The sequence below is a fragment of the Chlamydotis macqueenii genome, chromosome 13, assembly GCF_036417535.1.
Source record: "Chlamydotis macqueenii isolate bChlMac1 chromosome 13, bChlMac1.mat, whole genome shotgun sequence".
NCBI lineage: Eukaryota > Metazoa > Chordata > Aves > Otidiformes > Otididae > Chlamydotis > Chlamydotis macqueenii.
Window position 1 is genome coordinate 11289862 of NC_141568.1, and position 24127 is coordinate 11313988.

At 46.4% G+C, this 24127-nt stretch overlaps 1 protein-coding gene across 1 annotated transcript in view; it reads left to right on the forward strand.

Annotated features, from left to right (window-relative positions):
• SLC7A10 (solute carrier family 7 member 10) overlaps window positions 1-23773 on the forward strand; it is a 38611-nt gene extending 14838 nt beyond the window's left edge. The window contains exons 2-11 of the mRNA XM_086757883.1: window positions 7756-7960; window positions 13932-14083; window positions 14842-14967; window positions 15957-16110; window positions 17649-17772; window positions 17868-17971; window positions 19055-19151; window positions 21883-22032; window positions 22393-22570; window positions 23429-23773. Of these exons, the coding sequence (XP_086614009.1) occupies window positions 7756-7960; window positions 13932-14083; window positions 14842-14967; window positions 15957-16110; window positions 17649-17772; window positions 17868-17971; window positions 19055-19151; window positions 21883-22032; window positions 22393-22570; window positions 23429-23556 (1418 nt within the window). The 3' untranslated portion in view covers window positions 23557-23773. The remainder of the gene's footprint in view (window positions 1-7755; window positions 7961-13931; window positions 14084-14841; window positions 14968-15956; window positions 16111-17648; window positions 17773-17867; window positions 17972-19054; window positions 19152-21882; window positions 22033-22392; window positions 22571-23428) is intronic.
• The last annotated feature ends 354 nt before the right edge of the window (window positions 23774-24127 follow it).

Genomic DNA, 24127 nt, shown 5'->3' on the forward strand with positions numbered 1-24127 from the left:
AGTATCCACTTGCTAGTTCTGCTCATCAGTGCCCTTTGTGATTTAATCAGTCTTATGTTTTCTTAAAATACCAAAGACAAGAAAACAGAGGTAATTCTCTCTCAAGGGAAAGATACATGCCATCATCTTACAAACAGGCTGATTACAGGAACACTGGGGAAAACAGCAAAGCAAAAATGTGGCAGCCACAAGAATATTCCCTAAAATTCAGGTTAACAATGATTCCATCTGCGCTGCAGCTCCCTCAATTAGCCAAATAAAAGACGCTTTCCAGCCCCCCATATTTCCCAGCTGATGGCACTGCTCCATTTTGCCTTTTTCTTGCCCTTTGTGAGTGGTGCCCGTGCCTGTGCAGGGGCCCAGGCGATGCCCAGCACTCCTGCCCCCTGCACGCTGGTGTGGCAGCTGGGACAGGGCGGGGGCTGCCAGCCCTTCCTGCCCCCCGCACCCTGGCTGCGGGAGGAAAGGGAAGGGATGGAAACACCCACTATGTTTTTGGGGGGTTTTACATTCTTCAAAGGATTTTTTTCTTCAGTAAATCGTTTGGCAGGACACTGAGCCTGGCTTATTCTAGTTGGTAGAAGGCAATACAATAAATTGCAAGCATCCTTGTGAGGATACTGCAGCTTATTTTCATATATAGAGATTACATTTTAATATATAAATCTTAAAATGATTGGCAAATCTCAATAGTATCTTATGCGATAGCAAAATCTAACCCTAGTACTAAAACAGAGTATCACACCCTCCAAGACCACATCAGTTACTAGTGAAGTTATGCCTGAAATATTTCCTTTATTCAGTTTTTGGTTCCACTCACACCTTCATTGTTAGAAAAACCTGGTTCTTCAGGTCCTCATGGACTATAGCTGTATTTTAGTGCTCAGAAGGCAAATATCTTCTTTATAAATCTATGACAAGTTAAAGAGAACAGTTTTGTCAGTATTTTAAGTAGCCTAATTTTAAATCTCTAAAGTTGGGTGTAGCTTAATCAGATTATAAATTCTTAACCCAGTAAAATCCACTTGGAATGCTGGAATTACAATTTATAATGAGTGGTCATGTTCTTACTTGCTAGGAATTTTAATGTAAATATTTGAACTGAAGTTAGATTTTAAGATCATTTAATTTTGCTAAATACCAATCCCCATAGACATGAAATTATCACTGTTATTTTAATAGCCATTTTCAGCTTTTCCTTTGCAAGCGTATTAGCAGAGGAACCATAATTCATTTTCCACTGGTAGAGTAGTTACATTTTTTACTCACATATGAAGTTAAATGGCTATTACTTTAATGCCAAGCTCTGTATATTCTTTTATTCTTCATCCATTCTTCATTACGAGTTTTATGAATGCTATTTAAAAGCAAAGAAGTTCAAAGCCATTACATGAAATACATAAAACATTGCCACATAGCCTGAATTCATGCTTGACTAGAGGGTACAAAAACGCACTTGTAGTGTTTGCTGGTTTTAATTCAGCGGAATCCCTGTATCTTAGTAATTTTTTAAGCCAAACTGCTTTGTTGATACAGAACTTCACTTACCCTTTGCATTTTAAAGGCAGAGGGCACTTCCAATCTCTTGTATTAACTGCTACACTTCTGTTAAGAACCTGGAGAGGAGCAAGGCAAAGGCCAAGCAGCACCTTGCGCCATCCACCCCGTTAAATGCCGCGGCACAGCTTCGGTGTACGGCAGCCCTCATGCTCCCGGCAGTGCCAGTGTGTGGGTCAGAGCAGAGCCTGAGGTTGACCAGGGCAGAGCGCGCGGCAAGTTTATTTACTGGAAATACATAGAGCTGGTGGGAGTGCCTGTGCTGCCACAAGGTTTCTGGTTAGTACCAAAATTATGAGCTAAGCATGTTACCTCTCGGATGGTTTTGGAGGTGTGTCATGCCCTGAGTTCACAAACAGGCAATGACAGTCAAAACCAGTCACTAACGTCCTCAATTAGGAGCGCTTAACTTTTGAAAGCCAATTAGTAACTGGCAATTAGCTGGACTGGAGGCTGCTTAGTTTAGCAGTTTTCTGCTAAATAAATATATAAATAAATATCCATCATGAGTTACCTCATGGCCACTATTGACATAATCCACCTCATATTTAATTTGGATTTAAACAATTTGTAAAGCATGATTCCTTTTGACTAAGCTTTTGTTGTTGTTGTTGATCAGTAATCTCAAATCTTTACAATATTTCATACTCAGATAAGATACATTTATTTATTAACTCCCAGGCAGGATGCAAAGCTTCAGCACGTGTTCATAAGAACTATTTTAAGCAGTGACACAGATTGTCATCTTCTTGGCCTGAACATTGTCTACTTAGATTTTGGAGTCCTGAGAGAACGGGTAGACTTTTGGTTATTCTTCTATTCACAGCTACCAGTGAAAACTGTCTGTAGCTACTGTTGAGGATACAGTATACCAATATATCAAAAGAAGGCTGTAACTGAAACCAGGCTGGTCTCAAACTTTTCATTTAAATTAAAAAAAAAACTCATTTTCTACAGCTTCACTAAAAAGCGACAAGTAACGGCTTGCATTCCCCACACTGGCACTGAGAAAGGATGCTGGACTTGCCTTGCGTAGCCGAGACACCCAGACACATACTCAGACCATCTGTTACAGCTGTAGCAGTGAAACACCCAGTATACATTTGAGGATATAATCCTTGGTAATGCTGACTACTGTCTTCCTAATTCCTACTCCGATTCAATAAACATGGGACACATCTCCGCAATGGTGCTGAAGGAAGCAGGACGCCCGGGTAACATCCCTCTGCCAGCGCTACCTGCCAGAGACCAGCTCTAAACATCACATCTCCCCATGGCATAACCTGCAGCGTGCCACCGAGTGCTGTGCAACCCACCGTGAGATTTGGAGCACCATCTCCCCAGGGCCATAAACAGCACTCCATGAAAGCAAGAGTCTGGCAGGATTTATGCTTATGAACCATACAGTTTTTCAAGAATGTTGCCCACTGTAATCCTTTTCTAAAAACTAGTCACAAAGTGATTTACCTGACTCTGGTCAAAAAAAAAAAAAAAAAAAGACAATTTCTTTGTTGTTAGTATTTCACTTTGTAGACGAAAGAGCTGCTTAGGTAAATTTCTAGTCCATATTACAGACCCATTCAGAATTTCAGATGTGTAACACAGATCTTTAATGAAATCCACAAGCAGTAAACAGGCATGAATGATATTTTTGTTTGCTAACCACACAGGAAATTGCTTAGTTTTATCAGAAATATGGTCTCTAAATACAATCAGTAAGGCCATTCCTAAAGAACTGCTGCATACTTTCAACAGATCCATTATTTTTACAGTCTGTGTGGGCTGTGTGCTGCAGATAAATAAAAGATGCCCTAAGGACTTTGCATGCTAAGTGAATACACAGAGTATTACCAGGTCCCTTTATTTTCTCACAGGCACAGTGACATTTATTGTTTTCCTTCAAAGTGCAGTTCTTCAAAGTGTTTTAATGATAATTCAGCTTTTGTTTAAAAGATGAGTTTCAGCTCCCATAGTTACATTGCAAAACATCAAAACCTGACTCCAAATGCACTCTCATAGTTCAAAAGCCAGAAGCGAACTGGAAAGACTAGATTTTTCAGTAAAGCCCAGTGCCCTAATTTTCAGGTCGATACCACGGTCCCTGAATGGTTTAGATCTACACGAGCAAAAACCACGCGCTGCATGTGTCAGTGAGTGCTCTGGGAAACCCATCCCAGGGCCAGGTCTCAACGTCAAAGTTACACGCACAAAAAATCCCAAACGTAGTTAGATAAAGGACTGGAAATTTGAAAGGATGAGGGGTTTGGCATTCTGTTAAGCAAAAACTTGGTGTGGGACCCGCTTCCACTAAGTTAGTGGAGACAGACCATGGCTGACAGCAGACTGCGCTCGCTTCATACTCGGCTCACTGCCATGTTACAATGGCTGGTTTGGGTTTGTCCAGCCTCCAGCCGGCTTGGTGGCACCAGTAAGCGCCTGGCCGTTTGGGCTGTGAGCGCAGCTCACAGAGAGCAGGCTGAGCTCCGTTCTCAGATAAAACTTGCTGCAGCAAGTTACAGCACTGCATATCAAGTGCAGCTGGGAAAAGATTTGTTGAATATTAAAAAAAATTTAAAAGTATTCATTCCTATATGATAGGATTTTTTTTTCTTTTAATACCTGCATTCTATTGTCTCACCATAGTCATTTGCCACAATATACACTCTTTCTGATATACAGCACGATATTTTGTCATCTCTTATATCTACGTGTTTGTTGCCTTTTTTTCCCCCCTCTTTCTCAATAACTCTTTAAGGGGTATTATTCCATGAGAACCTCAGCTTTTGTTTAAAAATTGTGTTACTAACCCTTATGTGTTGTTTTAGAAAATTATCAAAATCTGAACTATGAAGCCTTAAAAAAATTATGAAACACAGAAGGCAAGTGAAATAGCCTGAAACGTACAAAAAGCCTTGCACACGAGGAGGACTGCTTTGGCAGTCTCGCCATAGCAGGAGGGCATCGCTCTGAGCCACGCTGTGCCACAGATGCCTCCTCCCCACAGCAATCTGGGTTTGAGTAAGAGCCCTGCTGCCGATGCACCTCAGCGCCCAGGCTACTGGGGATGAGCAATGCCCTTTCCTAGAAATAGAAACCTGAAGCATAGAGACATTCAGGGCTTCAACAAAGCCAAATGCAAGCATTTAAAAAACACACCGTAGACTTTCTGTCTATGCACTGAGACTGCACTTTATCACCACCATGGCAGATGACTGCCACCACCTTATCTCTGTGGTTACACCTCACCAAGACTCATCTCTCACTTCCCCAGGTCCATCACAGCATGGCCTGAGCACACCGCTTCCCATGCTTATCTCCCCATTTCCCTGCCCTCCCCGGCAGATCTGCCCATCACACCGAAGCAGCTGAACAGGCACAGAGCGCCAGGCACGTGGGCGGCTCTCGCCCCGTCGCCAGCGTGAAAGCCACAGCGGCACTCAGGGGTCAGCCCAGCAGCCCCACACAGCTCAGGTCTGCAGGGACACCATGCTGTAACCTTGCACATCAGCTTGGAGATCGGCTAGATTTCTCATCCGTTATCAGCTTGGTGGATGCCACGCTGTGTTTGGATTTCACCCTTTCTGCACATACTGACACAGTGGAAAGGTGACAAAGCGGTGGAAGCTGTTGCCGAGAGCTTGCTAAAGGGTGGGTATTTGCATCTGCTGTTTGCTGCCAAAAATAACAGCAAACCTGAGCCGAGGTGAAAGAGAGCACTGAGCAGGAGGAGACGGTATGTGAGGAGCCAGGGGACTCATTTATGGGCCATTCTGTCTTTGCGTGATTCCTGTTTGCGCCGTACTGGGGTTGCCAGAAAAGAGTACTATCTCATCCCAAAGAGGCAATTAAAACCTACACATCTATTGTGGTGAAAAGTAGAGTGTCCCAAGTTCAGTATGCCCCCCAAAATACCACCTGCTCCTAAAATTGCAGTATTTTCAAGTGCATCAATCTGTGAAAAATAGATACACACAAGTATCTATGCTGGCAGGTAGAGGATTTGTTTAGAGTCCTTTATAACTTAAGGCCTTTCTCCATATGCACGAGTAGAACTGTTACAACTGCAGCACACAGCAGTGCCAGAGACTTTATTGAGACAGAAGACAGTTTTTAAACTCCTAAGGCAGATATTTATTTTTCAGCTTAAATTCAAGATTTGTTACAGTTCTTGAACAGGGCACAACCAGTCTTCCATAAAAGCTTATTTGTTTTAAATACATTGCAACGCTTCAGCCAGCTGAAGAAACTATGACCAAAAAGCCTCACAAATTTTATCAAGTATTATGTATGCTTCAGCAATTCATTAACTCCTCATCTATCTTCTTGAAGGATTTTACCACTCCACTCCAGCCATGTAGCTTCCCAGCAGGGAAGACCCAGAACAAATCTATTAGCACAATGAATAATATTGTGCGGCTCATCCGCATCAAACCCCATTCCTTCTGCGGAAGCTGCCGTGATTAATGCTGGAGCAGTGCTTAGGGCTCCCAGTGCTCGTTCAGCTAAGGGATAGCTGTATTTAATTTTACTGTTATTCCAGTATGATCTAGTTTTTATAACGTCTACATCTCTCATCTGATTCTTTTTTTTTAAATGCATAGAAAGCGCTTCTGTTCCTGGTGGCTGTCCATCCCACCTGCAGCAGGAGGTCGCAGGTGGGAGATGCCTCAGTCTTCCCCAGTCTTCCCCAGGGACTCCCTCCATGGCTAAAGATCTTGGCACTGCTAAGATTTTCCTGAGCTCTACCCTCAATCTCCTCCATCACCTTTTAAGCCATTTATTTCTGACTTAATCTTATCTGCACATCATGGACATTAACGGAAGTAACCCATGCAAACAAAAGTGTATTCCTTCCAAATATTTTCTGTATGTTTGCAGATTTACTTCCTCTTATTCAGCTCCACTCTAGAGTACACCCCAGTCCCTCACATCATATTTTACAGTCTCTGGACTGGAAGCCACTGAGTCCAACCCGGCCACCACCACCAGCTCCAGAGGGGAAAGAGGGAGGAGTGTGGGCAGACAAGGCTGGGTTCCTTTTCCTTTGCAAATCTCCCTGCTCCCACCCATCTTAAACCTTCCTGTTCCTCCATACATGAGCTGCAGCTGCTGAGAAGCCAGTTTAGATGGCAATACCTCATTAACAACCAGCATCCAGGTTTGTATTTGTGTGACTACACTGATAAGAAATGCTGTTCATCAGCATAGGCTGAAACTCAGCTCTATCAGTGAGGATTTTAATAGCAACTCATAAAGCAAGAAAGCACTCAGCAAAGTCCTACAACTACAAAGTCTTCACATTCTTTAGGGAAAAGATTACTATTTAGGTATTGCTCAAAAAAATCCCAAGCATGACAAAAAAAAAAAAAAAAAAAAATCTCTCCTTCCAGACCCTGAGCAGCTATGAAGCACCTCTTGCAGAGCCATTCCTGCTGCTCTGGGTGGGCAACTGTCCCAGCTCAGCACAAGCAAAGAGCATCTGTGATATCCAGCACTCCCTCTCGACACCCAGCACTGCCTCGCCTCACACACTGATCAAACAGAATTAATAGGACAAAGTCCACACTGTCTGGTATTTCAGTCACCCCGCTATATCCCTTTAAAATCTAAGCAGCACAGGTATTGCAAGTACAAAATATTAATTAATTTCTAATATTTGAGACTTTGGGATGACATTTCAAGCACAATCTTAAACCTGCCCTGGTGGCAAGAGCACCCCTTGCCCTACATGATGCTACAAGGTGGGGTTTTTTTGACCTGCCAGCCCCCCTGAAGATCGGCCTTATCTTGTTTAGATTCCTCTCAGGAGGAGATTCATATCTTCATTACAAAGACACTTCTAACGCCTTTGGATAAAATATCTGGGCATGGCAGGTGACAGCAGACAGCTGTGCAAGCTGTCTGAGTTCATGCCACAAAACTGCTAGTTTTCGTGTTGGCACACGCATGCTCACCCGAGTCTTACTGGGCTTCAGCAGAGCTGAGCACACGCTTACCTTCCTTGATTGCTGGTAAATGGCAATGCTTTCTCCACGACACAATCAGATAAAATACAATCATGCAAAATCTGGAAGAGAGAGTTTGGCGGGGAGTCCGGTTTGATGGAGGTTGTAGGTTTGTTTGCCTTTTTAAAATAAAAAAAAAAAAGTGCATTTCTCACTTTCTTTTACCTCACTGCAACCCTTTTGTCCTTTCCAGGTAATATCATTGGTTCTGGGATCTTTATTTCGCCAAAAGGAGTTTTGGAGCACACCGGCTCTGTGGGACTCGCTCTCATTATTTGGGTGCTTGGCGGCGGGGTCGCTGCCCTTGGCTCGCTATGTTACGCTGAACTGGGAGTCACTATCCCCAAATCAGGAGGGGATTATTCATACGTCACAGAGATTTTTGGAGGGTTAGCTGGGTAAGTACCCTATCTCTATAAAGTAATTTGAAAACACATGTATACTAGGTGTAGTAAGTGTGGAAAAGACATCCGACTTGGAAGAGACAGGGAACATTTGTCAATAAAATGCTTTTGCAAAGTCATTCTGTTCTCATCAGAAATATCAAATCACCCCTACGCAGAGATATGGATGCTTTCACTTCTCTCTCTGACTCAGTAAAATCCATTACAGGAAAGAACAGCACTGCAAATGACGCAGTGTCCAAGTGACATTCCCACGTGCCAGCCATGAGGGCTCAGCACCTTGTATTGAGGAGCTTCGTGCATCAGGGAAGCCAGGCTGGAAGGGACAAGTGAGAAGTGCTCATAATTTATATTTGACTATATTTATTGTGTATTCAGTAAGAAAAAATCAGCCTGCACTCACAGGAGAAGCACCAAAACTTTCTGGCCAGCTCACTCATTTGCAAGTAAACAGGCCATGCCACATGTTGGTGTTTTATCTGTGAAAAATAAGCACCATAACTGCAAACTACAGAAACAAGGAGGAAAATAAAAAAAGAAAAAAGAATATTCTTTCTCATTTGAGATGGAAAACAAGCTCGTAACATTTGAGGTGGGTGCTGAGCTAGGGTAAATCAGTACAGGCATAGTGCAGACAGGCTGTCACCCCATCCCATGGGCTGTCCCCTTGCTCGTGCCTGCCCCGACTCGGTGCCACCCACGCACAGCCAGCACCCTGAATTGCAAGGTAGTTTGCTGATGCCCATCAGACCTAAGCCACTGCCTTACACTAATTCCCACGAAAGTCCTTCAGTCAGAGGAATCGCTCTTCTGAACGTTGTCCGACCGGGCAGAGAAAATTACAGTGCTGTCATAGCATGGATTGAGGTAACAACAATATTGGTGTGGTTAACCAAAATCTCTGCTCATATTCACTGAGCTTTGTTCTGTCACGGGGGGCAGGAGCTGCACGGCAAAGCCCCTGCTCCCCTGGGACACTGCAGCAGGCAGTCAGCAACTTCCCCCATCACCTACTCCCGGGAACGGGGTCTGCAAGCAAGGACTGTGAAAATGACAGAGCATAAAACTGCACAAGTGGCCACAAGTGCTGTCTCGAGAACGTCGCTATGAGGAAGGCCAGAAACCATCAGTTTCACAAAACCAAAAGAATTACGCTTTCTAGGGGAGAAAAATAAAGTATTTAGAAATCGAGTACAACTAAACCTGGCTTTAGTTATTCCTTAGCTCACTCTGTGCTGTGTTGAGAGAATTTGCACGGTACCAGAAAGCAGTGGCTGTGCGACTGCTGTACAAACCACACGCCTGTTGATTGATCGCTGCCCAGCATTTACCTGGGGACAAAGCAACGCTCCAGCCTCCCAGGGAGCTCGCTGCTGCGGCAGCATCTCGCGTGGTGTCCAGGCTTGCAAGAAATATCAAAAGAGCACGACCTCGTCACCAGGGCTCATGTTCTTGCTTTGCAAAGAAACGTCACCTTTTCTCCCAAGAAAATAAACTGTGTCCTAAGTACGACAAAGGGTTGCCTTAGGCAAGCAGCCTCCAGGTAGGTTTTGATGTGAAAAGGCAGGTCTCAGTCATGTTTTCCAATAAAGCCAGGCTGAGATTGCGCCCTGCTGCCCTTCGCTGAGATACCACCTAAAGCCTACAGCTTCAGGGAACTCTCAACAAGCGCCTTCAGCTTCCTGCTCCGGAAGCCCGTTCCCCTGCCAGTGCTCGCACATGGGGCCCTGCGCCAAAAGGGGCCCTTTGGGAGCCGGCACTGCCCCTCCCTCGAGGGAAAAAAACCACTCCCTTCTCCAAAAGTTCAACTTTCTCTTCTGATTTAATCCTTCTACAGCAAGGAGTGTCAAATTCAGCATGCAAAGCTTTAGTGCATCTGCCAAAGGATTTTCTGAGATTTTTCTCCCAGTGGCGAATCCGGATGGTTTGGTCTATTTGCACAAAGATGTTTGTTATAGGAGCACGTGCCAAACCCACCCAGACCTCAACATTTCCTCTTCCCTTCAGTTTTCTTCTCCCTGCCCCCACAAGTCTTCCCCGTTTATTATGTTTTCCTGCATTAAGTATAAGGAACAAAGAAGTACTGTTTGATCGGGACAGCCATTGGAGTACTACATGCCCCAGCCTCTGTGCCTGGCAGTATTGATAGTTGGTTGCCTAAGTTTAAAAAAAAAAAAAAAAAAAAAAAAAAAAAAAAGCATAACACTGCTAGGTGTGATGTAAGGAAGTGAACGGAATAAAAGAGAAAGAGGCAGGACAGGGCCATCTCCTGAGCTGGCAGAAGCTCTGGCTGCAGAGCAGCAGCCCTGCTCCCAGTCTGAGTACAGCTAAAGGACAGGGCACGAAGTGCTGCCGAAAGCAGCGGTGATAGCAGAACTCAGCTGGAGATCACCCTGCAAAGGGGACCCTCCCTGGCAACTCCAACCAGGGGACAAGGAAGAGGTGAGGGAGGGCTCCTGTCACACTGGGCTCTGCTCTGGTACCAGAGTGCAAACTTCCCGCTTTCATCTTCATTTAGAAATCATCTTGGTTTTAAATAGCGTTTGTGTGTGAGCACACTGACTGCAGGAACGTGTCACATCCCGTGCTGCTGGAGCCCTCTGAGCACAGCTCATCGTACACACATATGGGCTTGCACGTCCACACAGGTCATGAAAAGAACATTACCCAAAATAGTAAATAATAGGCTTAATATGTATTCTTGCAGAAGACAACGGATAAATTCATCTTAATGAAAAACCCACCAGTGCATCTCTGATAAATACAATTTTTTTCTGAATGCTCAGCAATAACATTGCCACTAATGGGGCTGCTTCACCAGCAGTGACTGACGACTGGACTACGTCCTTACTGCAAATCAGTAGCACTGAAATCAGCAGAGAGCTCTAAGCCAAAGCTTTGATAAATGTCACTCCAAACTGCAAGTAAAACATGCTTCAAATGTACTTCTATGTTTCCTTTTTGTTGTTGTTGTTGAAAAATCTGAAGTTTCCAAAGGCAATAATTCTTTCAGCAATGTAGGATGATGTTAATTGTATTCAAACTAGCTCAAACTTTCTTAAATTAGTTCAGCTTTTCCCTGATAAGGTAACCTGCGCTAGAGCATCTATTTCAAACTGGTTTCTTTTGTTAATGATGCACAAGTAGGGTAGACTCTAATTTTCTATTTTCACAGCCTGCTTTGACTCCATGATATTTTATATCTTATGCGAGATCCTCTTGGGAGTACAGGCACATCCCAAATACACGTCTGAGAACCAATTTCACCAAGCCCTCTAGACTATTAGAGCCCCAGATCAAACCATGCTGCTCATTTCTTTCCACAGGTGAGGAAATTCGTATGCAGAGATATCTGCAAAAAAAAAAAAATCAGTTTTGGTCCAGGGCTGACTGGCACTTCCACAAGTGCCGCATCTTCCCAAAAGCAGCATGTCCCATCACAGATTGTCATTTATTCCAGTGTGTTTCTAAAATGCAGAAAAATAATCTAATTGGAGACATTATCTAATGCACATGCACATTGATGGGAGGATAGCCATTAACTTCAGTAGACTTTGGATCAGACTCAACGACAAAAAGCACAGCAGAGGCCTTCCAGCTAGCAGCCAGTGATGCTTGTTGTGCATGACCACAGGTTGCTCAGAGGAAGAATAACCTCAGACAGTCAGGTGATTTTACCACCCCAAGCATGAGGGGATTGGATCTCCCACACAAACTCCAATGCTCAGAAAAATAAAATAAATAAATGTCATAAGAGCATATACATCTTCCTTTTTCTTTACGTTCAGCTGTCTCCAGCCTGTTTCTAAAGGTCTAACCACTTCTTAGTCAAACAAGAGAGAAGATTAACTTCTTACGTTCTTGTCGTGCTGTAAATTACTGAGTAACTGTGAAAACCTACCAGACAGGGTTCAGCTCCTGTCACCCCCAGTGCCACAGCTCAGCCCTTGGGGCAGAAATTCCCCCACTTTCCCTTTGGAGAGCTGGGCAAAGTAACTCCAGGTGTGCCACCATGACCTTTCCCTGCTTCAAGCCGGACTTTGTGCTCCGGGTGCTGGTCATGCTCCCTCTGCACGCGGCCCAGGGCAGAGAGCCCACCTCCAGCCCTTCGGCCTGCTCCTCGGTTTGTCAAACTGCACACACCGCGATAGTGAGGACTTCTGAAATTCACTTATCTCCGCAGGAAATTTCAGCCCTGTGTCACTTAATTATAGCTGATCTGGAACAGTTGTTCCTTGCTAAGAAAATTGTACTCTTAACTCTTCCTACACAACAGATGATAAAAGGTTGTGCTTTAAAAACAAAGTCTCCCTAGAAGACTCAGAGTATTGAGTAATCGTATCAGGATTCATTCCCACCTGCCAGCCACAGCAAACGCCATCTCCCCACAAGCAATTAACCCAAGAACAGCCATTCCCAGCCACCTCCCGGTCCTGCCCCAGCACCTGCTGACGGCACCACAGAGCAAGGCCGGCACAGCCCCGGCCCTGACCGCTGGATGTTCAGGGACATGAGCGTGAGCTGAACCAGCAGCATGGATATCTTTTTCTCAGAACTAGGCTTTGGGTAAAGCCTACCTGGAAAAACAAGATAAAAGTGGGCCTACATCTTAGGCAAGCTTCCTTTTTATTTTAAGGCCATCTTCCACTGGAAACTTCCTGTTTGACAGAGCAACTTCACCACCCTCTGCTAAAATTCTGCATTTATGTTAATTAATGTTATCAGTCCTGTCTGTATTTCAATTCAGCATGAAAGAAATTGACTGTCAGAAGTTTATTGCATTATTCATATTCCTGTTAAACCATATTCTACCCAATACCAACTGTAATGTGCTCTTTATCACAGCACAGAAGCAAGGGCCGATTTTGTCTAAAATACTGTTTTCAGAGTCATTCTCCCCACTGAATGTTTTTAGCTAAACACAGTTCTCTGTCTACTTAAAGCAACAGGTTAAGAGAAATGTAGGAGGAAAAAAAAAAAAAAAAAAAAAAAAAGGAGTCACACAAGAAAATAAAGAGAAAGGGAAATTAAAAAAAACCCACCACAAACTGGGTTTTAAAAACAATAGTGCCATTGGGGAGGCAACGAGCTCTTGCATCATGCCAGTTTACCAAACTAACTCTCTGGTAGTTAATAAGAAAAAGGAAGCATCAGATTGCCCCGTACTTCTCAGAAACGACAAGGCAAAGTAAAGGACGGACTGAGAAACACTCACCAGCTTGACCCGAGGAGCACCCACAAGCAGCACACCCTCCCTCCGGGTTAACGGCACCGGCTGGGGCCTCCCCAGCTCTGCCAGATTTAAGGGGCTGGCAGCAGGCAGCATGCTGGGAGGGAGTAACCCCTGTAATTGAGAAATTATACTGTCCTGTTTGGAAATGTCGGTGCAATCACCTCCAGCTGCAGCCAGAGGCAGCCGGCCGGCCTGGGTGGGCCCCGGCTGGGCGACCGCAGAATACTGCGGCGCTAAGCTGCCCCGGCTCAGGTTGCAGAGCCAACCTGGACAGTGACAAGAAACTCCCCAGTGACTGTCAGGGAGCTGGGAGCAGCCCTAAGAGTGCAGCTGGCCCGCAGCTGCGGGCCCTGCCGAAACCCTTCAGAGATGCCTTCAGCACATAGACTGGTGTCAGCTGCGGTAACACGTCAGCCCAGGAGCCACAGAGATGCTTCCACTTTGACATAGAGATCTAAATCAAAGTGTGCCCACTGGGCATAATCCTCACTCTTCCATACATTCCTAAACTGTGATTTGCTTTAAAATGTTTGATTTAAAATGCAGATTGCACTGGGAATGTGGGAAAAAGGACGAGGAGAGGCCCAAGTAGGTGACTGTTAGGTGCAGCCGGGACGAAGGCACCCGATCCCAATGCCTCAGGCCATCTGGAAGCACAGAACAGCTGAGCGTGTGTTACGTCCCCAGGCACAGCCCCAGCACCATTTCTTGTGCTTTTTCTTGTCTTTTCAGGTTTCTGCTGCTGTGGAGCGCGGTGCTCATCATGTACCCAACCAGTCTGGCCGTCATCGCACTGACCTTCTCAAACTATGTCCTGCAGCCCGTCTTCCCTAACTGTATCCCACCCTATAATGCCTCCAGGATCCTCTCCATGGTGTGTTTACGTGAGTATTTGCTTCTCGCGCACGCACAAAGCTTGCCTCGGTTTTGCATGGTACCACTCGAGGGGCCGCTCCAGCCAGGCTGGGGTCACGGCCACAACCCGAAAGGCAAGCGGGGAGCTCCCAGGACAGGCACTGTGACCGGTGTGGGATAATCAGTCCCTTCCCGCTTGCCCACAGCGGGCACAGTGGGCTGGAGCAGGGCCCAACAGCACCTGAATCCCTGTGGGTCCTGGGGAAAGTGGTGGCAGGTGAGCTTGTGGGATGGGGCAGAGCCATGCTTCCTGCAGACCCCTGGGTGCCCAGCACAGGGTGACCCACCACCATTTAAGCCCTTCCTAGTCTTCTTTCACATTCACAAAAGTGAGCATGTAGGAAGCACAGCACGCCACCGGCTCTGCATTAATTAATTACGGAGCTGGCAAAACCAAACCAGAGCTACAGGGACTGAAGACGTTCCCTGTTTCCGTGAGGAGGCAGCGATCCCTGCACATTGAGCACTACTCAAGTCCAGTTACTGGAGCTGTGGGGGGAGCCCCAACCGGCAGCGCCCGAGGAGGGAAGGCTGCTGGCTTCCAGGGATGCCCCTGCAGCTGGGAGTCTCCTAGGGAAAGGCAACGCATCCTCCTCATCCTCACTCCCAGCCATGCTAGAGCTCCCGGCAGGAACACGCGCGTCAGTCTGTGTTTTTAAATGCTTTGACTGTGTGTTCTTAAATAAACATAGTTTCATTTCACTGAATTCAGTCTTTTGCTCTCCAGTCCTCCTGACCTGGGTGAACAGCTCCAGCGTTCGATGGGCAACGCGCATCCAGGATATATTTACAGCAGGAAAACTCTTAGCCCTGGCCCTTATCATAATTGTGGGCTTCATACAGATCTTTAAAGGTACTCTGTGAGACAGCTCTAACACGGGTACGGTACTCTTGATAGATGTGATTTTTCCCACTTACTGCACTCTTTCCTCCTTACAAACCAACCCGAAGGCACGCTGGGTTGGGCCCAGCTGCGGGGCTGTAGACTCATGCAGCCGTGGAAGGGAGGGCACAACAGAGAGAGCAGCTGTGTCCCCTGAAACAAGTCCCTTTCCAGCCCACCTTGTTGCTTGTGATAGGATAAAGGGGGACAGCTGAGGATGTTTTGGAATTGTTACTGAAATTTTTAAATTTGTTTCATGTTCCTTAAATTTGAAGTGCTCTGGGTGTAAACTAAATAAGTGATTCTGGGCTTGGGGCAGGAAGACACCTGCTTCATTTTGGGCACTAGTCCAATTTCCTACAAAAAGTCCCTTAAAAGATTAAAAGCAGGCCAAAAAAAGTCTCACTGATTCACCAACTTAAGGGAAACCAGAAAACACAAAAGGCTTACAATGTTTTTGTAGTGTATATGATAAGTCATATAAAGGAAAATGAAATACGACATTTACAGAGAGCAGAAAACTTGTTTTCTCAGTGGAAATAGTTCCACAATCTCGACAAATCTTCCAGTCCCATAGACATTTTATTTTTCAGTGTTTCTACTAGACACCACCAAACTCTTGTAAAAGCAAACTGCATTAAGAGCAGGTAGGAATTTAACCCCTCAAGGAGCCAGCCCCAGGCAGTGTGGATTGGTCCTATGAGTCACGGCGGTGACACCGGCGCGGCGGCACAGAGGGCAGAGGGATGCCCGTGGGTACAGCCTGAGTTGCCTCCCCAGGACGCTGTCCTGCAGAAAGCACTGCAAGTGCAATGCCAGCCCATGGTTCTAGAATGCAAAGAGCATGATGTCCCAAATCAAATAAAGAATAAAACCCCAAATTTACCTATTTCCCAGTGTCTCTGGTAGGCAGCACTTCTCCAGGGGTGGATTAATTCTTGCTTGCGCTCTCTGTGCAGGAAACTATGAAGAGCTGACACCAAGCAAGGCGTTCAATTTTTGGATGACTCCATCGGTGGGGCATTTAGCGTTAGCTTTTCTTCAAGGGTCGTTTGCATTCAGTGGCTGGAACTTCTTGAACTATGTAACAGAGGAACTGGTTGATCCTCGCAGGCAAGTATCCGTTTGCGTGCCATCCACGTTTTCTTGAAGTGCTGAGATGTTGGAGGCATCTGGTAATACTATTCATTTAATAAGCTGCAGTAATGTCATTCCATGTCTACGGGACTGGTCTTTCTAAAGGAGAGAGATTTTTTTGTTTAGAACAGATAGCAGGCAAGTTAAAGAAACACTGAAATTGAGAATATATTGCACAAGGCATTAACTTGTGCAATCAACCCAGCCTATCAACAGGGGAGCATCCTTATGGCACCATCCAATCATTCAGCGCTTCTACAGCAGAAAATTAACCACTGATGAGACGCCACTCAGGTATCTATGGAGAGAATCACTGCTATTAGAAAAATGGTGAATTACACTGGAAGTCACTTGGCTTTTTCACCCAAAGGGGGTCTTCCACAGACACCTGAAAGAGAAGATCAGAGTCATTGCGTGGTGAAGGCAGTGCTCCGTGCCCCAGCACAGCTGTGGGCACCCTCCTGTCAGGGTGACTGAGGTCATGTCGCTGCTGGTCCTGGGTGTGAGAAGGGGCTTGGAAATTATTTATCATAACAGGCTGGGGAAGCTGGAGGGAAAGGGATTTTTAGTTTAGCAAAGCAAAGCTCAAACATTTCAATGTTTCTGAGCTGATGAAGTGGAATGCCAAGAGCAGCTCTTGGACCGTTAGTTATTTCTGGGCATCCAATGCACACAGCAATTAAACAAGGAGGAGTTTAAGTTATTGCACAGCCTAAATTGGAAGGAATTAAAGCTGCAGCCTTACGAGCAGCTCTGCACGCACCTTCACACTAGTGAGCAGTAAAGTGCGTGACCAGAGATGTTGGCAGGAATAAAGAGAGTGTGGTAATGCGTTCCCTCAATAAAACACCAGCATTTTAATGGACCACCACAATTTCAGAGCTGGATAATGAAAAGTTTTGACTTAAATAAGGCAAATATGGCATCATTTGAGAAACAAAAAAGGGAGTGAGTGGACTTTAAAAATTATTTTTGCAGCCTCTGATGAAACTAAAACACAAAAAGCTATTTGAATAACCAAACAACCTTTCTAATTTTACTAAAACTTTTTTTTAAAACTTTTTTCCAAATCTGACACACAGAGAAAAATGCATTATTATGTTAGATACAGAACGGTTCAGGTGTCCACCTCTGAAGAGGTCTCTGGATTCCATTAATTTTCAGAGCAGGTGAAGGTAAAGCGAAACAAGGCATTTTATTCCATCACTGGCGCCTGTACCTAGGGTTTTTGAGAAATGGCTGTTTAATTTTTCAGCAACATGCTGCCTCAATCCCATCAACAGCCCAATGGGAGGACGTGGTGGTTTTGCCCTCTGCAGACGTGGCATTTCGTAGCACTTTTAGCCTTCTCCAACCTGCGGTGTGTCAAAGAGCCAGTGTAAGCACAGCTCCCCTCCAGAGAAACAGCGATGAACCCACCCCTCTCGGTGACCTCCCCCGGCCCATACATGGTTGTTGTGCTCTTGCTGTGCATGACCGTGATTTCTTATCTACCCTCCTGATTTTTTTATTAGGAACCTACCTCGTGCCATATTCATATCCATCCCATTGGTGACATTTGTGTATACGTTCACCAACATTGCATATTTCACTGCCATGTCACCCCAAGAGCTCTTGTCCTCCAACGCTGTGGCGGTAGTAAGTAAACCATTCCCTGGATGTCTAAAATACACTTTGATTTCGGTTCTGTGCTTTGCAGTGTATTTCAGTTTCTCTGCCTTCTGTTGCTTTAGACATTTGGTGAAAAGTTACTGGGCTATTTTTCCTGGGTTATGCCAGTCTCAGTGGCCCTATCTACATTTGGAGGAATAAATGGATACCTTTTTACCTCATCAAGGTTAGATGGAGTACAATTTTATGAACGTTATCTAATTTGGGGAGGGGCTGTTTTAATTTCATTTGCTAAAGGAACGCTAGCTAGATGTTTTGGATGTTGTAGAGCATGAGATTGTTTTTGGGACTGTTCAGTTATAAATTGCTCTGTTTCAAATCAGCAAATGTAATATTGAGTCGCAGAATCTCTTGCAAAATAATCCTTACAAGCTACTGAAAGTGTCTGCAGATGTGGAATAACTCACAGTAAGAGCCAAACATGGCTTTAGCGTGGAACTAAAGCAATTTTACATCAATAAAGCTCCAGTAGCTACAAGCTAAACTGTGCATCGCTCGGAGGAGTTTCAGGGCCCGGTGCTGTTCCCAGTTACAGACGTGCTTTGCTGTGCTGGAAAAAACTCCTTTCAGGCACAATGCTTCCCTTGCACGCTGCTGATAGTAGGACCAGAATCTGTGAAGTCTATTATATTACAGTCTATAAAGTCTATTTATATTAATTGACCTCTCTTAACTTAATTTAAAAGTTATTAAAAAAATTCTGAGGAAACAACCCAGGTCTTAAGTACCTCGGGAAAGTTCTTTACCTCAGCACTTCCATGAGTGTCATGAGATGCAACAAATTTGAGTGCATGAGTAAGAAGTTACTCACTTAGAAGTGAAATCTTAAGGCATGCTAAACCCTTTTGAAAGTGGATTTTTATGCCTTGGCTGTGTATGGCTGATCACCTCGCAGCCTTCACAGTATTCATCCCACTCGGGGTAAGGAGGCAATGCTGATACTGACCCATCTGGACAGATTTTGGTCCTCCTCCCCAGAGGTAATTTGGCATCTCAGAGCAGGCCATTTCACAGATGGCAGCACCCATTAAAGGCCTCATGTACTGAAGGATATCATTTAAATGACTTGCGCTAGGCCACGCAGCCAGTCTCTAGCGATCTCCCCAGTTGCAGCCTAGCACCCATGGGCCACAGCTCTCCTCCATGGCAAGACTGATGTGGGCGGTTGAGATTAGAGACGTTGTACAGCTAGATATGGAAGAGGCTGTTGTACAGCCAGGGGATTCAGCGTTACTGTTCTTATTTCCAGGTTATGTTTCTCCGGCGCCCGAGAAGGCCATTTGCCGAGTCTTCTTGCCATGATCCACGTCAAGCACTGCACACCCATCCCTGCCCTGCTCGTCTGCGTAAGTTTTACTGTCCCTGCTTTGTGGCCGTGTAACCTGCTCAGATCTGGGGAAGCTCTTAGACTTATTGAATCATGCAGAGAAGAGCTGGAAAAATCCTTCAGAGGCCATTTTACTCCAGAGGAGGAGAAGACAGTCGGCCTGGAGTGCTGCTGGTGGGTGTTGGCTGAGCAGCTCCCACAGCCTCAGAGAAGAGCACCTTCAGCCTCGGAAATAATTCCTCCTGCTCCCAATCACTCTTGGCATTGGGAGGGTTTCCTTCATATCTAACTTGAGCCACAGTTTAAGGCCATTATCACTTGTCCTTCCCACAGTGGAGAGAGAGACTGGCTTTTGAAATGGAGATCCTTCATTTAAGAAAAGAGAAGTTCTTTTGATCAATTTTGCCTGCTTTCCACAAAATCCCCATGGTCACTGCTAATAACACTGGGGCAGGGCTGGTTTAGATCCCGCTGCCAAAGCCAGAGAGATGGCAGGTCCCAGGGAGAGGAGAAAGTGCAGCAAAAGTTACTTGTGCTCGACGAGCAGTACATCTGGTGAGGGATGATCCAGCAGTGCTCTGAGGGCCGGGGGTCTTTCTCTTCCCAGGGCCTGTAAAAAGCAGTAGGTAGGGCAATGATTGCAGCGAGCCTGAGGAACACATCTGCTGAGCGGCACATCAGGCAGACAAGATCAGAAACCAGGTGGTGGAAGGGTTTGGGGCTGGTAATGCTGTCGGTGTGCTCCCACAGGAAGATTTCTCTCACTTTTTATACGGTGTAGGTTTCCACGATAGTAATGCCTTACAGAAGTTATTGTTTGAAGCAAAGAGCTTCATACACTTTTACCAGCAGTGAAGCTAGAATATTCGGTGGGTTTTACTGTGGTGTAGAAGACATTAAAGAGGAAAATGACTCCCAGTGCTGCTGTCCCCAGCTGCGTGGCCCAAGCAAGGGAAATTCTTGTGAAGCATTTGCTTCACATCTCAGTTGCATCAAAGCCAACCATAGATTTGCCGCTGATTTCAACAGAGCGAGGGTTTGACCCCAGATGCACTGGGAAGGTGCACATTGGTGTGTCTCCCAGCTCTAATAGCAGTTCCAAATTTCATGCCAATCCATCATTTGAAGAGGTTTTAATGCAGCTCAGGGCATATCAAATGCTGCTAGGAAATATTACTTTCTTAACAAATAGAAATATAAAAATAATACCGTGTAGGCAGCTGCAATAGCAAACTGGGTCAGACTTTGGGCAAACCTAATTACTACATCAGGTTCCTTTTTCTCCTCCAATGAATCACACCAAGCGCTTTGCATGGAGAAAGGTTTCTTTGTAGATGGAGAAAGGCCTTTTTGATATCATCAGAGAGACCTGTATTTTTACTAATCCTTTCCAAAAAGCAAGGGGCCAAGCTAAATGTAAAATAAACAGACTTTTTTGCAAGACAACAGGGAGCAGCTGGCTCTTCCGCCAGCCATGCCCATGCTGTGGCCAGGCGATGGGGGAGCAGCTCACCCCTCTGCAGCCTCGTACCACACAGGGATCTCGCCCATGCTGCCAGCAGATCTGACACGTCAGTGTCACCTGCGCACGAGATCTCACCGCTCCAAGCAGCATCACTCAAAACCCATTCATGGCAGGAGAGGGTCATATGTGCACAGGGCACCGTGTACCCATCAGAGGAAGGCAGGGAATGTGTTGTATCCTGTTTTAAATCCATTTTGTGGTGACACTGCTCAAGATGTGGAAATCCCTCCAGCACCACCACCAAGCCTGTGAGGCTTTGAACAGGGGAACAGAGGGACCAAAGGGTTGTTTGATTACAGTGGAGCACAGCTCCCAGTGCTGGTGGTGCAGAAGCTCTCCCTCCCGAGAGGAATTTGCTACTTACACAGTTAATTAAGAAAAAGGGACGTAAGAATAAAGAGAGCCTGGAGCAACACAGCCCCAAATCCCAAGCGCTCTCTGGAGGGATTTGAATATTTTATTTCCCTCAGGCTCTGGCCACAACGTTCATAGGAGCGGTATGTGGTGCAGGCAGGGGCTCAGCTCAGCTCCTGGGGTACCGATGGGCAGGGGAATGGGACCCAAGGAGCAACCCCCTGGCCCCTGAGCCAGCTCTCCTGGCTTTGCAGAGTTACGCAGAAGTGCAGTACAAACAAGCAAGCATAGGCGTGGAAATGCCCACCATCCATCTGCCAGTTTCCAAACAGAAGTAATGCTCAAAAGATCAATGATGCCGGTCATTTGCAGCGTGAGCCATAGGCCAGCGGAGGGAAAAGGCGAAGCTCTTACTCTATAATACACAGGGCAGCTGGAACAAGGCGCTGCACTCACCACGTGTGAGTCTGCAAGAAATCCCTCTTTCGCCAGTCCTCACCAAAGGGTCCAATAGCGTCTAAAACACGCGACAGAAATGGGTGGAGTGGGGTGATGGAGAGCTCTGCCAGTCCTCCCAGCCCTGCCCTCCTGGCCGCGGGCAGCGGAGCCACCCCTGCCAGCACCCGGGGGGTTTGTCATCGGGCTCACTGGTCTCAGGCACCAGCATGCCCTGGATGACCCCCATTCAGCCCCAGCGCCGGTGGCAAAGCTCGGAGATAACACCCCGAGCCCCAGGAGGCAGCAGATGCCCAGCGGGGGCCATAATCACAAGGACTTTAACTGCTTTTATGGGATTTTTGCTTGTTTTTATTGCTTTTAAGCTACCCATTCTAGTAATGACTCAAGTAAGACTATGTTTCTGGTTTTGCAGTGTTTGGCCACGCTTATCATCATGCTGGTTGGAGACACATACACACTAATCAACTACGTGTCATTTATTAACTACCTCTGCTACGGAGTGACAATTATAGGCCTGATCGTGTTACGCTGGAAGAAACCCAAAATCTTCAGACCTATCAAGGTGACAATGTTAAAGCCAAACCTGTTGGTCACAATAGCCATGCAAGGGGTGGGATGGGCACACCAAGCCCTCCGTCCTCCCGTTTTGAAGAATGGTTTATTTTTGGACGTAGTGGTAATGCGTTAAGGTCCCAAACCATGTCCCAAGGTGCCATGAGTGTAAAAACAGGATGCACAGGCAGACCCTTTGTGAACCTGCTGGGATGGGCAGAGAGTATGACAGCAGTGGAGGGAAGGGAGGCACAACCCATGGGGGTTTGGAAGCCGCAGCGCTGTCCGCAGTCCCCCACAGCCCCCCACCGCTGTTTGGCCGCTGCTGTTGCTCTGCGCACTCAGGCTCTGCTCTGCTCTCTCCTGGCAGGTGAACCTCCTCATCCCCATCACTTACCTGGCATTTTGGGCATTTCTGCTGATCTTCAGCTTATACTCTGAGCCGGTCGTCTGTGGAGTTGGACTCATTATCATTTTAACCGGAGTGCCAGTGTTTTTTCTTGGAGTCTACTGGAGAAATAAACCAAAGTGTGTAAATAGGCTAATAGGTAAGTGGCCGGACAACACTTGCCTTTCGGCAGCTGCTTTTCTCACTCCTGGGTACGTTTGCCTCCTTTTGTGCCCCTCTGCATCTCCCCATCCACTCATCTCACTCGCAGCCTGTCCCAGAGCAGACGCACAAGGGAGTTACTTTAAGCATAAGAAGACTAAATGAGCTGCCACAGAAGGACTAATAAATGGCCAAGAGCTTTGCCTCCCCCTTGCCCTGCTTCCCTCCAGCTGTCCCACCAGCACATCCCACTGCACAAGCCCCCCATGCCATGATCAATTATTTCACATTTAGAAGATAAGAAAGCCTTACTTTATCACTCACGTAAAATTAAAACTGCACTTAAGTCCTTTACGTTTCGGTTGTGTTGGCTTTTAATCATTTTGCTCCGAGGTGAGGACTTTCAAAGCAGCAAGCCAGGCCCTTCGCTATGACCAGAGGGCTTTCACCGGCTGTGGTGGGGCTCTGCTGCCAGCAGCTCCCCAAGACCAGGGGTCCCCACCACCCAAGCAGAGCCAACACAATGCCAGGAGGGCTGGCAGCCGTCCCATCCCATCCCGGCCCTGCCAGCCTGCAGCGCGCAGCACCGAGCAAGCTCTGCGAGGGGCCAGGGAAGGGCTGTGGGTGGGCATCCCCAATGCTGCCCAGTCCTCACCTGCTCGTGCTTTGCAAGCACCGTTTTGTGGCTAGCTGGAGATGAAAAGGGTTGGAGGGGCGGCCGGCTGTGCAGCAGGGTCGAGTGGCCCCGGCTGGGAAGATGCGCGTTCGTTCACACATTGCATCGCCCCGGCATCACGCTCTTGTTTAGAAGAGCTCGAGCATCCCCATTAATCACCCGCACGTTGTCTCTTCACAGAGTCCATGACCTGCTGGGGACAGAAGCTGTGCTTTGTGGTCTACCCTCAGGAGGGAGTCACCGAGGAGGAGGAGGCACCCTCGGCCCGCTCTTGGCGACTGGCGAGCGAGACGGCCACGAGGAAATAACGACACATTCTCCAAGGCTGAAGTGGCTTCTTGTTTACATGCTGATTTTTGCAAAAAGTTTTTCTAGAAAAAAAAATTGTTTTTAGAGGTCCAATAGTGAAGCCCATAAAATGAGCTACACCCTTTTTGGCATCTGTAGCTTTTAGTTTTTCCCTAAAAAAAAAAAAAGAAAAAAAAGAGGAAAAAAAAAAGAAAGGAAATAAAATATAAAATAAGGCGCTGGTTGTTTTTTTCTGGCAGCGTACTTGCTCAGCAGGGAAAAGCAGCACAGATACAGCCCTGGAATACTGATTTTAGCTGCCATGAGGGTCCATCAGAGACATACAAATTTAGGCAATTCAAAAGTAGGGCAGCTCCCAACGCAAAATCAAAGTGGAGAAATCAAGAGAAAACGAGGAGACCTTGGAACATCTGTGCCAGCAGGAAAATTCCTGTTGCTGTCCCTGGGCGGGGTGAGTCCCCATGTAACACAAGAGGTTTCAGAGTCACACTCCGCAGGACCATCCCTCCACGTACCTGCACGAGCGCAGAGCGTCCGTCCAAGCACCTGCGCACCGACCCCGCCAGGGAC